Raw genomic sequence first — 12,576 nt, forward strand, 5'->3', positions numbered from 1 at the left:
AGAAATAAGACTTCTTACAATAAAACACAAAGTTCAGTGGAATACCAAGGTGGAAATATTTTTAGTTTCTCATTTTAAGACCTCCCATGTTTCCTGTTGCCTTCTTGTCACCTTATTTTATCATATTCTTATTAAGATGAAATCTAGTTTGCCATCAACCATTGGCAGGAGTCAGTGTGAATGCAGCGTTGGTGTTCTACAGACATAAGCAACATCATATTTAGTAAAATGTCTGGTGTGATCTGTAACTCAGGTTATTTACCGATGGGAAAATGTTTAAAACATCCGGTCCTCTGTGTCAGTCATGGAAATATTAAAGCTGATTCTGGTACATGTTTGCTGGATCCAGGAAGTAGCTCTGAGGAGAACTGGTTAAAGTTAGAAAGTACCAATGGCCAATATTTCAGAGCGTCCAGTGGAGATCTGGATCTCTGATAAACAATATCTGGGCCAACACCTCCTCCTCCGTGTGCTGGTCATACTTTACTATCCGTCGAGGACATCAGAGTTTAAAGGAGAGACGATGTGCAGATATTTGTTTATTAATTAATATTAATAAAAGGCTAAATTGTCGTCAGATGGGTCCAGGACACACTTCAGGCGATGATGAGGTGAACTGTTTTCCTGCATACTACCAAAGCTTGCTCAAACGTGATTGGTCACTCCTACTACAAAAGGACACCAGACCTGTTATGATCAAGTTCTGTATTCAAATGCCGATATTTTACAGTCAGTGTAGTTGGCATAGCTACTTTTCTACTTAGTTTAGTTCTGTAAATAGCGTTACATACTTCTGTTGTTTTTCTGTGTCTATTGAACCAATGTTACATTTCAGATTTCACTTGTAATCGAGTTGTTCTTATTTTCTACTGTAATCTTGGAACAATCTGGCTCTTTGATTTCCTCTGGTATTAATAAAGTTCGTTCTTATCTTTTAATAACATCGTTTATAGAGATTAGTGTTAAATGTGAAATTAACTGGCCTAAGATGCTGTTCTAACAATAATGATTGTAATCCATGGAGGAAAGCAGAGTTAACCTTAAACCTGCGTTCATTGGTTATAGTCAGTCAGTCAGTGACTCAGCCTGTCTGTTAGGTGCTGAGCAGGAGGATACAGACGGTGTATCAGATTATTTTTCATTGGCACATGCTTGAAAAGAGCTGAACGTACAGCCAAGTGTATATCCAGTGTCACTATGAGCAGCATCTTTCATTCTGCAGCCTTTTTATTAACTGTCAAACCCGTTCTTTTAACCGCTCTTCACACTGTAAAATGCTGCTTTACAGCCAGCACAGATGAGAAGTGGGTGTGAGGGAATGCCCGGCGGTAATCTGGGATCATGGGAGAGCTGTTTCTGTCCAAAACTAGGAGGAGGCCGTGAGGAGAGGACGGGCCGAGGCTGCGACAGTCACAGGATCTGAGAGAGGAGGGCTGGCCGGCTGGAAGGAGGAGCAGGCGGAAATAATCAGGCCATGATGACAAACGAGCCCAGGGAGGCAGGGAGGAGAGGGAGATACAGGGACAGTGAAGAGGAGAAACAAGAGCTTGTGATGCTCGAGTCGGTCTGCAAAGTTTCCCTGTCCTACATAAAGTTGGTGATAGAGGTGTGAACGGCTGCGTGACTCAATCACACGACTCTCGCTCGCTCCTCAGAGGATTCCTGCAGGAATGGCGTGAGTGAACGCTGCATCTCCTCTCAGAGGCCTTCAGCCGACCGCCTTAAGACACATCACCTCCTCTGTCCTGCTTTCACAAGGTGCACTCCGCACGTCCTACAAAAAGTTCTTTACAAGTAGTGCGAGGGGCCGATTCGAGGCTGAACTTCCAGGGCAGCCTCAGCCCTGGATTCCTGATACTTTATTAGAGGCATGCTTTTGGAAATGATCCGCACTTTTTATGAAGATGGTTTAAGTAGAGGTTATTTGTTCCACAGTCTTCCTAAGCATCAAAAAGATCTTTTCAAACTCTCTACATGCCTTTATTTTTTCTATCTTCATGTCTGACAAAACATGTTTAGGTAACAAAAGACTTTGTCAGGGATTCAAAAACCAAGCGAAGGACTGATGCAACAACACGTCACAGTTCTTTAAGATGTTGTGATCGCGCATATTCACTGCACAGTAAATTTATAATAACTAATCCAACACTGGATGTCTTGTGATCATTTATCCACATGTAGAAAACTGTTAGCCCTCCACTTAGCCACTTCCTGATGCCTTGCGTTGAGTCTAATGACCAATCAGAGACTGTGTTTCTAACTTTCCACCAACCAGAGTCTCTGTTACTGATGTGTGTCTGCGCTGGTCTGAAATAGTCATCATACAGTGAGACAGTAATCCCCTGCAGCAGAAGAGTAACGAGGATGCAGCGTAAATGTGATAATGTGTAGATTCTCCTTTGCACGTATGAATAGCACTGAATGTGCACTTCACTGAGTCACTGCACTTCAGTTTCATTTAGTTTTTACACATTTTATTTGATGTCTTGACTCGAATGTCTTCGAGACTTGATGTCCTCCGTTTCCTGGGCCACGACGGATTCATCGGGTGCGTCCTTCGCTGCCCAACGCATCCCGAGATTCATTGCGCGGCAATTCAAACGAGATGGCAGACTTTTAAACGGCCGAAGAATACACTTTAAAATGTAAAAGTTTTTGGTTTCAACTCAATCGAATAGCTCGTGTGACACATGTTTAAGAAAACTAAAGGGCCCTTGAAACAAATTATCTTTAATATTAATAATAGGTTACCTTACGTGACGTTAATTATGCTAGGTAGTTAGCCCACTAACTACCTGTTGCTAGAAGACAAGAGCGTCGTTTGATGACGCAAGGCTAGACCAGACCGTCTCATTTCAGTTCGGCTTTAATGGTCTACGCAGGCTATGACTGGAGCCTCCTCCGTGGACCGCTTCCTTCGAAGGCTGCAGCCCGTGGATTGGGACACAGGTTATGTGTGGCAACTTTAAAAAGCAGCTGTGAAATCAGCAATCACTGAGGACGCTGTGAAGTCCTGGATGGACTGAATCCTCCCTGTTCTAAACTACTTTATCATATTGATCTTTCAGCACCCTTTGCACTCCTAACGATGGCACTACTGTTTAAAAGTGCTGTTGTTTCATATAATATTATTATTACTTAAAATATGTATTTTGTCAAGTCAACTCCATTGTCATTCATCCACATACATCTCCTCGTACGTGCACACATACCGGGTCAATAAAGCTGAATCTTTAACGATGCTCATTTGCTCTGCGCTCTCCTGAGGCCTTCTGACAGAAAGATCATTCTTTAATTTTCTTTATGGTCACGTTCGCCCTTAAAACAAACTCGAGCGTGTTTCAATCTTTGTCTCAGTTTTTGACTCCATAAAAACGTTGTTTTGATACCACATCACGTCACATGTTGTTTCAGGGTCTTACATGACACTGTTGTGACAGTAAATGTTTTTTTGAGTTTGATTTTTATGTTGTTATGTCGACCATGTTTGTACTGTCACACAGCTGTATCACTGTGCCGTCCCTCTCCTGTCACATGCTCTGGTGCAGCCTGTTGAAGTCCAGCCTTTGCTTCCAGCAGCCTCTCAGTGCAGATCAGACAGCCTCTCTCTGAGAGAGGGCCGGTCGACCCGAGCTGGCGAGCTCTGAGGAAGATTTTGGAAGTGATGTTTGGTTTGATGAGGATGATTTAAGGCTGAGCCCCCTCACAGGCCTCGTAATATCTGCTGACGGGGGGGGTGCAGAGGCTAATTTGTTCCACAGTCTCCAAAGGCCTCGTTCCATCCAGGCCTGAAATCAATATTCCTAATGGAGGCTGCACACGGAGCATCCATCCTCAGCACTCCTCTGCCCGCTCGCTTCCTGCCTCTGATGGCGGGATGGACAGTGAGCAGTGTGCCGCTCCTCCAGATGACTCACCCTGTTTGGGTTTAGAAACCTTTAAAATCCTTTAAGACGATCCCGAGGGGCTGCGTTTAAAACTCTGTGAGGACGGCTGACCCGAGCTCCCCTCAGAGTCCGTCTGCTCATGGTTTACTGCTGCGTTTGCTGCTGTTAGAGACAGATCTGTTGTGATGTAACGCTTCAGGCCAAACTTTGCTTCATAATGAAGCACCGCCCTCCATAAAGCAGGGATCAAACTCCGCTGGCTGTCCTCTGCTTCTGGGCGGGGCCGGCGACCTCTGCTCTCTGAGGTTTCAAACACACGCGAGGGAAAGAAGAAGTCAGCGTCTTCTCATGTGTCACAAATCCTCACACAGCTCTGTGTGGATTTTCTGTGTGCAGCAGATGATAGTTAATATTTTCCTCCTCCAAGGTAATCCATTCAGCGCAGCCCCGACTCCCACACATCATATCTGTGCAGCAGTGAGGGAACGGTCGCTGCAATTACTGAGGCCTGCACAACTTGACATCCGCCCAGCTTAAGGCCGCCTTTAGCGCGCTGCTGGGATTCGCTGTGGGCTTTCACAACGTTTCTTCCTAATGAATTTCCTGTGAAGCTCTTGGACAGAGCCGCTCAACAGCACAACTCAGGATGTGTCAATGAAAGCAGCTTCGAGTGTGTGTGTGTGTGTGTGTGTGTGTGTGTGTGTGTGTGTGTGTGTGTGTGTGTGTGTGTGTGTGTGTGGAGGTAAGAGCTGCAGGAAAACAAATCCTCTTCGTCTGTTCTGTTCTTTCTTGACAAAACAAATCAATTCTGAGTTCTTCCTCTGCTCCGTCTCGTGCTGCCTCCTCTCTGTGATGGCAGGAATCATTACTTCCTCTCACATCTGTTTGGTGTTTTCCTGCCTTCTCTCTGCCTGTCTGTCTGCTTGTCTGTCTCTCAGCCTGTCTGTCTGCCTTCCTCCCGGAGCTGCATCGATAAAAACACTCCTATCAAAGCGGGCGTTTCCCGTGACTTGCATCTTTTTTGTTTGTTTTTCTAGAACAGGCGCTCCCTAAAAACACGGCTGCTCCATCACACGAGCATTAATACTGTCATGCACCAGAGAGTGTAACGCTCTGTTTGAGGAGCCCATGGAAGCTGCGGCAGCCTGATCTACAGGGACTCGGTTAAACAGCATACCCACGCACTGAACCAATTAGGACTCGTTGTTGTACAGCGAGGGAGACGAGGGGAAGATGAAGCAGAGTCCTCATCAGTCCTGTCTCATTACCTGCGCGGCTGAGATGCCGTCTCACGCAGCAGCTAAATGAAGCAGACAGGTGATGAGATGCATACAGGTGCAACATAACGCTGCTGTCAGGCACAGGCGCTCTCAGAGAGTCTGAGTAAAGTGGGGCAGAAACAACAAACTCAGGATATAAAGTGATTCCTTTACGTCTCTCTGTTCTCTCTCTGCAGCTGGAGGAGGGAGGGGGAAAGTTTCCTCGATTCTTAAACACAAAGAAGTCTTCAGAGAATCATTTATCTGATTCGGTCAGTTTCTGACTGCAGGTCTGCACAGCAGGACACCGTGATCTGGTATTCTGGAGCAGACTTATTAACTCTCTCTGGGGGCTTTGAATGGAGCAGACTGCTGATTCTAACATTAGAAACATCAACACAGCTGCCAAAGTTCAGGGTCTGCACGTGCTCACCGCACAGCTGCATTCAGACACCATCACACAGCGGGCAGAAACATCACAACACAACTCCAAAGCAGCCACGTTTGAAACCACTTTAACACCTTTTTGTCGCGTTATCGTCATGTCAGACCTTCTGACAGTTTCAGTATCAGGCTTTTGTCTGTTTTTCACTCCCTGATGCAGCAACCATCAGAGTTGTGATGTCCACGCTGCATGCGTGGGTTCCCTCCGGGTACTCCGGCTTCCTCCCACAGTCCAAAGACATGCTCGTTAGGTTCATTGGTGACTCTAAATCGCCCGTAGGTGCGAGTGTGAAAGGTTGTCTGTCTCTGTGTGTCAGCCCTGTAATTGACAGGTGACCTGTCCAGGTGTAACCCCGCCTCTCGCCCAATGACAGCTGGGATAGGCTCCACCACCGCCTTCAGGTTAATTTGAGCATCCAACAGATGTCTGCTTTGTAGGTCTCTTTGAAATCCAGCATCAGATCCACGTGTGGTGAACACTTCTGCAGAGAGCTGATTTTAAAGAGTAACTAAGAAGAAACTGCTGAGTGTGTGACAGCTACAACTTCTGATGTCTATCTGCTCCCTGTGAGACGGACAGACCCTCTGAAGCGTCTCTGTGAGAGCAGAGGGAGGAGGTGTGAAGTGTGAAACGCCTCATTCCCACGTAGCTTCAATGATACACTTTTCTTCACTAATGGGCATCTGATCGGATGCAAAGTACGAAAGCGAGCGAGAGAGCAGCACATGGAAAACTAGAACACAGAAGGCTTTGGCAGCCGTTCTCTCCTGCAGGGAATTAAAGTCTAAAAAAACACTCAGGCCGACGACTGTACGCTCATTAAAATGCCCTCAGTTTGTTCGAGGCGAGCGGCTTCTCCTGCAGGCGAAAATATCCTGCAGATTAAATCATTCACAAGTTGGTGACAGGATGAGCCCAGGACACGGCTCGCTATCTGCACACCATCCGTCCACCGTGAGATCCGTGAACACAGAATATCCTGCTCGCACGTGCTGCACCGTTCCCCTTACAGAGGAGAGTGCTGTGTGAAATACGCCGTGAATGCCGTGCCAGGTCCCCAATTACATTTAGAGTCGCGTCCCGCTCGGAGATGAGCGTTGAATAATGAAAGCAGCCTCAGTTCACCCACATATCTCAGACTCAGGGGAAGAGTGAGGTCATTCAAACCGCAGTAATTATCAAAAGTGTGCTTCAGTCAAAATTAATATCCCAAAATATCTCCTGTTAATTGTTTCTTAACTTCATGCTGTTGGTTCAGGAGGAAGATTTGTCCCGAGACTTAATGGAACTTTTTTGCACTTAGTGCCAAATGCTTAAAAAGTAAAGTGCATGCAACACAGTGTTCACAGAGAACATCTATTTTAGGGCAGCAGACTTTAGAGTGAGCATGCTCTCACAGACAGACAAAGCAGGCAGGCGACACACGCAGCGCAGACCACACTGAAAGTGTAAAAACAGGATAGTCACCAGAGATTTACTAAAAAAACATGTTCAATTTCCTGAAGGATCTCAAGCTCTCTAAAGACGTTTCGGACCTCATCTCTCTCGATGCACTGCTGCTTGTTCATGTACTTCATGGCGTACATCTTCTCCGTGTCCCTCTTTTGCACGATGCATACCTGCAGAGAGGAAACAGCACAGGGAGAGAGGGGAAGAGAGTATTTAGGACAGGATAAACTCATATTTAGACGGTCTGCAGACACAACCTGCATGTGAATCTGTAAACTAACAACATAAACACGCTTAAATGAACACAGATCTAAATGCAGACCCTTGTTGGCAGGGACACATCACTGCTGAGGTGTCGGAGCCAACTTTCGGCTCCACACCGCGGCCTTGTACATCAAACATGATTTGAAAGCAGCCCACAGCGTCTCTCCGCTGATTAATGCCCCCGTCAGGACGGATCCTCTGCACCGACACGCTCAGGAGCTCTAATGAACTTTACAGAAGTTTGTGGGAGAAACCACTTCCTAACAAATCACCTGATTATTTATTTATGAGTTTGGAGGGTTTGTGAGGAAGTGTCTGTGAAAGGTCAGAAGCAGGACGAGACTCCGGAGAGGTCAGAGTCATTACAGTGACATTAAAGACCGACCACAGTCATTGAACAGATCATGGGTCTGCTGTGGATCCTGTTCTGCATGGCTGATTGTATTTACTCATTCTTTTTGAGCTTTTGTAAATGAATGTGTTAAAACTTTTGGGGTCTAAATGACAAATAGGTAGATCCTTTCTGTGATGTTGTCACAAACTTAGAATAACAATCTGAGCCTGTCAGTGGAAACAACAAGAACTTTTAGTGGACGCACTTTGATCCATCAAGGATTATGTTGCAGCCATTAAAGCCTGTTTCACTGCGCCAGGATAAACATCTACTGGAGACGTTCACACACTTCTCCTCATTCAGACCCAAAATCTGTAAAAAGAGCATCTTGGTTTAAAAAATACTGGAAACCCCTTTGAGAACAGACAGTTTTGCATCTATAAACGGTGGATGGAAATGTGTTGGAGACAGTTTAATAAAGGTTTAGATTATTTTAATACAGAACTCATCAGCAGGATTTACACTGAGAGAGTAATTGGTGAGCAACATGAAGCTTTACGGCCGGTGTGGAGAGGAGGAATAAAAACAGCAACCCATAGCTCTGCTTGCATTCTGTGTACCATTTGTTCTGGGTGTCTTGTGTTTAAGATATAATCCTTAAATGTGGCCTTGCAGCAGACTCAAAGGGGGTGCCGAGTGCACATTTGCATGAGCAGGGATGCCACCAACGCTCGACACGGACAGAAAAATGCTGAATTGAGCCTGAGGGAGGACATTACAGACGCTTCAGATTCTAAATGACTAACGAGGTGCATAAAAATATCCTGGTCATTATTTCCTTAACCAGGGATGCAGACACAAGTATGCTGTAAATAGAGAATGGCCTGTGTGGAGGTTCGATTTAACCCTTTGCAAACAGACCTCCTACATTGTTTTTTGGAGAGAGAATCTGTGGGGGTTTGCTCCACTGTTGTCCGTCTGTTTTTGTGATTTCAGTCCTACTTTGTCGTGTGCAGAATGATGGTCAGTGTTTTTCCGCTGCTGTAACGTGGTCTTGGACAAATCTCCCTTTAGAATGAGACAATAGGACAACCTGTGTTATAAAGGTTACATGAAATAAAGAAAAATAAGAGGCACATGTCTCAAAATAAGCAGCATTCAGTCCCATTATGGTATAAAAAAGAACCCTGCACTCCTTCACAGGGCGAAGAGAAATCTGGTGAACAGAGCCAGACTTGCTGATTTCTTTGTCTTGTTTATGTTTTCGTGGATCATTAAAGCTCTGCTTCAGCGTGACAGAGACTTCAGCCTGAAAAACAGAGCGCAGTGGCAGCAGGGCAGCGGGAAACATCATTACTCATCCTTGTAATACACTTAAAATGTACCATCCTTGGTTCAAAGCTTCTGTAGGGGGTCGGAGTGGAATCTGATTACTGACCACCTGCATGTAAAAGCACTCTGATTTTCCTCCTTACTGTCATTTCTCCCCACAGTCTGCTGCAGGTAAACAGAGTGGATGAGAAACACTCACTGGAGACACAAAGTTCACATCATCATTCACTGTCAAACACTTTAGGAACAATTTTAAAGCAGCTGCTTGGCCCTAAAAAGAGTCTCAGAGTGAATGTTGGACCGTCCCGTGAACATTAAGAGCTAAACGTTCCCCTGCTGGTTCTGTCAGACACAAGATTTCATCTGGATTGAATTGTCCACCAAGGAACAGGTCTCCTCATTACAGAGTGAGCCGGACAGATGGCTGCTGAACGCTGCATCCCGGCCCTCATGCAACGCAGGAAACACCTGTTCCAGACAGTGACTTTATATAAAGATGCACGACACACCGGAGCGAGCGCTGCCATCTTGCTCGTTTGTAACCAGAGTGTGTGCAGTAGAGATCGGCTGGTGGAGCCGCGGTATTGACCTCTCGCCCCTTCCTCTACCCGACACACACCTTTACCTTGTGTCCTTGCCGTGTTGGAGCCCTCAGGTGGGCTCAGTCTGCAGCAGAACAGCTTCTTGAGTCGGTCTGAAGCAGATATTCACGCTTATGGAAAGTTCAATGACTGTATTGTTCGTGTTAGTTACGTTTCCTCTCGCCGTTCCTCCTCTACTCTGCTACTCGGGAACAGAACGCTGCAGGAGCCCCATTTGTCAACAGAGCTGCCAATCATGAGGCCACACCCCCTTTTTATAGGATCAAATAACTAATTAAAAATAAACTTGTCAGAAAAATGAACAATTGGACATAAATCAGCATGATAAGAACTAACTATAATGACAGAAACCATGTTGTCCCATCTGTTAACATGGAGGAGGCGGGCTTTATGAGCTATACTGCAGCCAGTCAGCAGGGGGCGATAGAGAGGGTTTGGCTTCATGATCAGGGAGCTCTCATTTCAGCCATCTTTATAAACAGTCTGTGGTCTCAGCTCAACATTTCCGCATGTGATGAAGGATTTCTAACAGATTCTCTTTGTTCTGGTGGATTTTCCTCTTTGATTAAATGTAATAAAGAAAGATGTTTTAAGAGTGAACACTAAAGGAAGTAAGGTGTTAAACTAGACAGTTTGTGGGTGGTGACAGGAGGAAATCCATCACTGTGTAAAACACCATTTTTTTAATTGTGCTGGTGGTTTTTCCCTGCAGCTCACACAGCTCGGTGAGCGCCAGGTCTGCCTCTCCTGTTCCCTCTGCCTGGATCTCTTCCAACCTCAGATTCTTTCCACTTCTGTCACTTCCACTGAAACTCATCATGTTTCCTCCTTCATAAGTGTAAGGATGTAGTGAAGAACAAAGGGAAGTGCTGATCCTCATCAGAGTCATTTAACATTCAGTCTCTGCTGATAGAGAGGCAACTATTTTCATACAGCTGCACTTTAAGTTCATTAAAGTTATTTAAATGTATAATAAGTATAGTCTTAACAACTGAAGAGCTTTGCAATCCTTCCAAACAATTGTTTTTTTTCTTTTTGTTTAACAAAATAAAAATTGACCTTTAAAAAAGCTCTAAACCTGTTCAGTCTCGAGCGTCTTTCTCCCTCTTTAAAAGCACCTGTCAGTGATTGTTTACCTGCGCAACTGTTTTCTGTTGATTGTGTTTTTTCTTTCCCGTGCATCATTTGTGCTGATTACATAAATAAATCACTCTCATTTAGGAACACGCATTAATATTGTCACATAATCGTTACTGGCTGTTTGTTGCTGTGACGACAGGCAGAGAAAATGATGCATTTATGATGCTAAACCGGTTCAGGTGATCTGATGTTATTCTCTTTACAGTCCAGTATCTCCCACACGTCTAGCACTGATATAACAGGAGGTATCTGCTGTGTGTGTCTTTTAATCTGAGCTGGAGAGATTAACAATTTCTCTATCCACGTTTCCTTTTTGACAGCTCAGTTTTGGCATTGAGCAAACATTAGCTTCCGAATGCTAACATTCATTGGTACAGTAGTTGTGTGTGTTTTGTTTCTTGAAATAATCTCCTGATAAGACACTAAACGAGTTTTTTTGCGTTGCGAATCATTGATCTGAAGAATGAAGATCATTTTATATGTCAAATATTTTTGTTTTGAAAATAAAGATATTTGGTGTTGACAATGTTGGTGAATAAAACAGTTTGAATGTTTGTTTTTTTAAATTCCACAGATGTAAGTGAACGTAGTGATGAAGGTAGAGAGGTACATTAACTTTCTATTTCGCGATCAAAATAACTTTTTGAAAAAGGAGGAACGTCCGCTCAGCGGGTCGGCAAAACGCAAACTAAAGAAAGAAAGGAAAACCGCTGAAGATGGCGCTTTGATTACGACTGTATCTGACGCTTTCTGTCAGCTACTGTGAGGGGGAACCGACCTTCTCACGAGTGACCCGGATTAAAAATGAACTGAGGACAAAGATGACACAGAGACGCCTGAACATGCTGTCACACATGGCCGACTCCTCCGGGAGCTTTGAAGGCTTAATTAATGACTTTTCTCCAAAGAAGGTCAGAGACAGCTGCTTTAACTAAAATACTTTTTAATTCTGTTACAGATTGCTAAGATGTGTACCGCCAGGTATGAGTATGTTTTATTTTTATGTTTTATTGAGGGAGGTGTCCCACAGGTGTCTGTGGGAGTATTGTAGTTGGCTGAGCAGTGGGGTGAAAGGGAGGACATGGATAGTGTGACATGTCAGGGAGAGAGCGAGACAACAAGATCACATGTCAGAATAACAAATCTAATCTCTGCTGCTCGGTGGTCGTAGGTTTCACCTCGCTAATGTGGGAACAAACTCTTGTGCTTGGTGAAGGTACACGCAGTGCCCATGTACCAGGCCTAAACTGATGGAGCAAGTGTCTCTTACTGGCCTTGGAACTAACTTAGATGGCATGCTATCCATTGGAGATCATGTTCGATGGTTTACCTCCTGTTGCAGAGCTTCTGGAGAAAAACCAAACTGCGAATCTGACCAAAACCATGTTTTGTAACTGCAGAAAAAGTTGTGCATCGCTGTTTTAACTTTCAATCCTGCTTTTGGGTTTCACGTCTCCCTCTCAGTCCGACCGTGCCTCCTCTTCAGCCTCTTTCTCAGCCCTGAGCAGGATAACAGCTCCAGGCCCTCCCTCTCTCCTTCTCCCTGGTGGAGCTCAACACAGACCCAGTTTCTCTTTGCTGTTAGCTAGGCCGCTCTGCACCATCTGCACTGTGCTGGAAGGTAGAACAAATACACTGCAAACCGGAGTGTGAAAGGTCAGCTACACATCTACATCCTTTTACTGTAAAGACAAATAAACCACATGCACCTTAAACCTTTTATATTTCTGCTTCACCTGGGATACTACAGTACATTTTTATAGACTCTTTACAGGCTCGGGATGTATTTCAGAAATCTTCTTTACGGCTCAGCTGGGGTCACAGGCTGTAACATTCTGCAAAAGTAAGTCTTACAATCACAAGA

At 44.8% G+C, this 12,576-nt stretch overlaps 1 protein-coding gene across 1 annotated transcript in view; it reads right to left on the reverse strand.

The window, feature by feature from the left end:
* Nucleotides 1-12,576, reverse strand: part of LOC138588617 (serine/threonine-protein kinase 32C-like) — a 91,298-nt gene that overhangs the window by 25,282 nt on the left and 53,440 nt on the right. The window contains exon 3 of the mRNA XM_069658839.1: nt 7,059-7,210. Coding sequence (XP_069514940.1) covers nt 7,059-7,210 — 152 coding nt within the window. The remainder of the gene's footprint in view (nt 1-7,058; nt 7,211-12,576) is intronic.

This window comes from Semicossyphus pulcher, unplaced genomic scaffold (assembly GCF_022749685.1).
Source record: "Semicossyphus pulcher isolate SPU_LCO1_2020_fin unplaced genomic scaffold, fSemPul1.0.p SCAF_12, whole genome shotgun sequence".
Taxonomy (NCBI): Eukaryota; Metazoa; Chordata; class Actinopteri; order Labriformes; family Labridae; genus Semicossyphus; species Semicossyphus pulcher.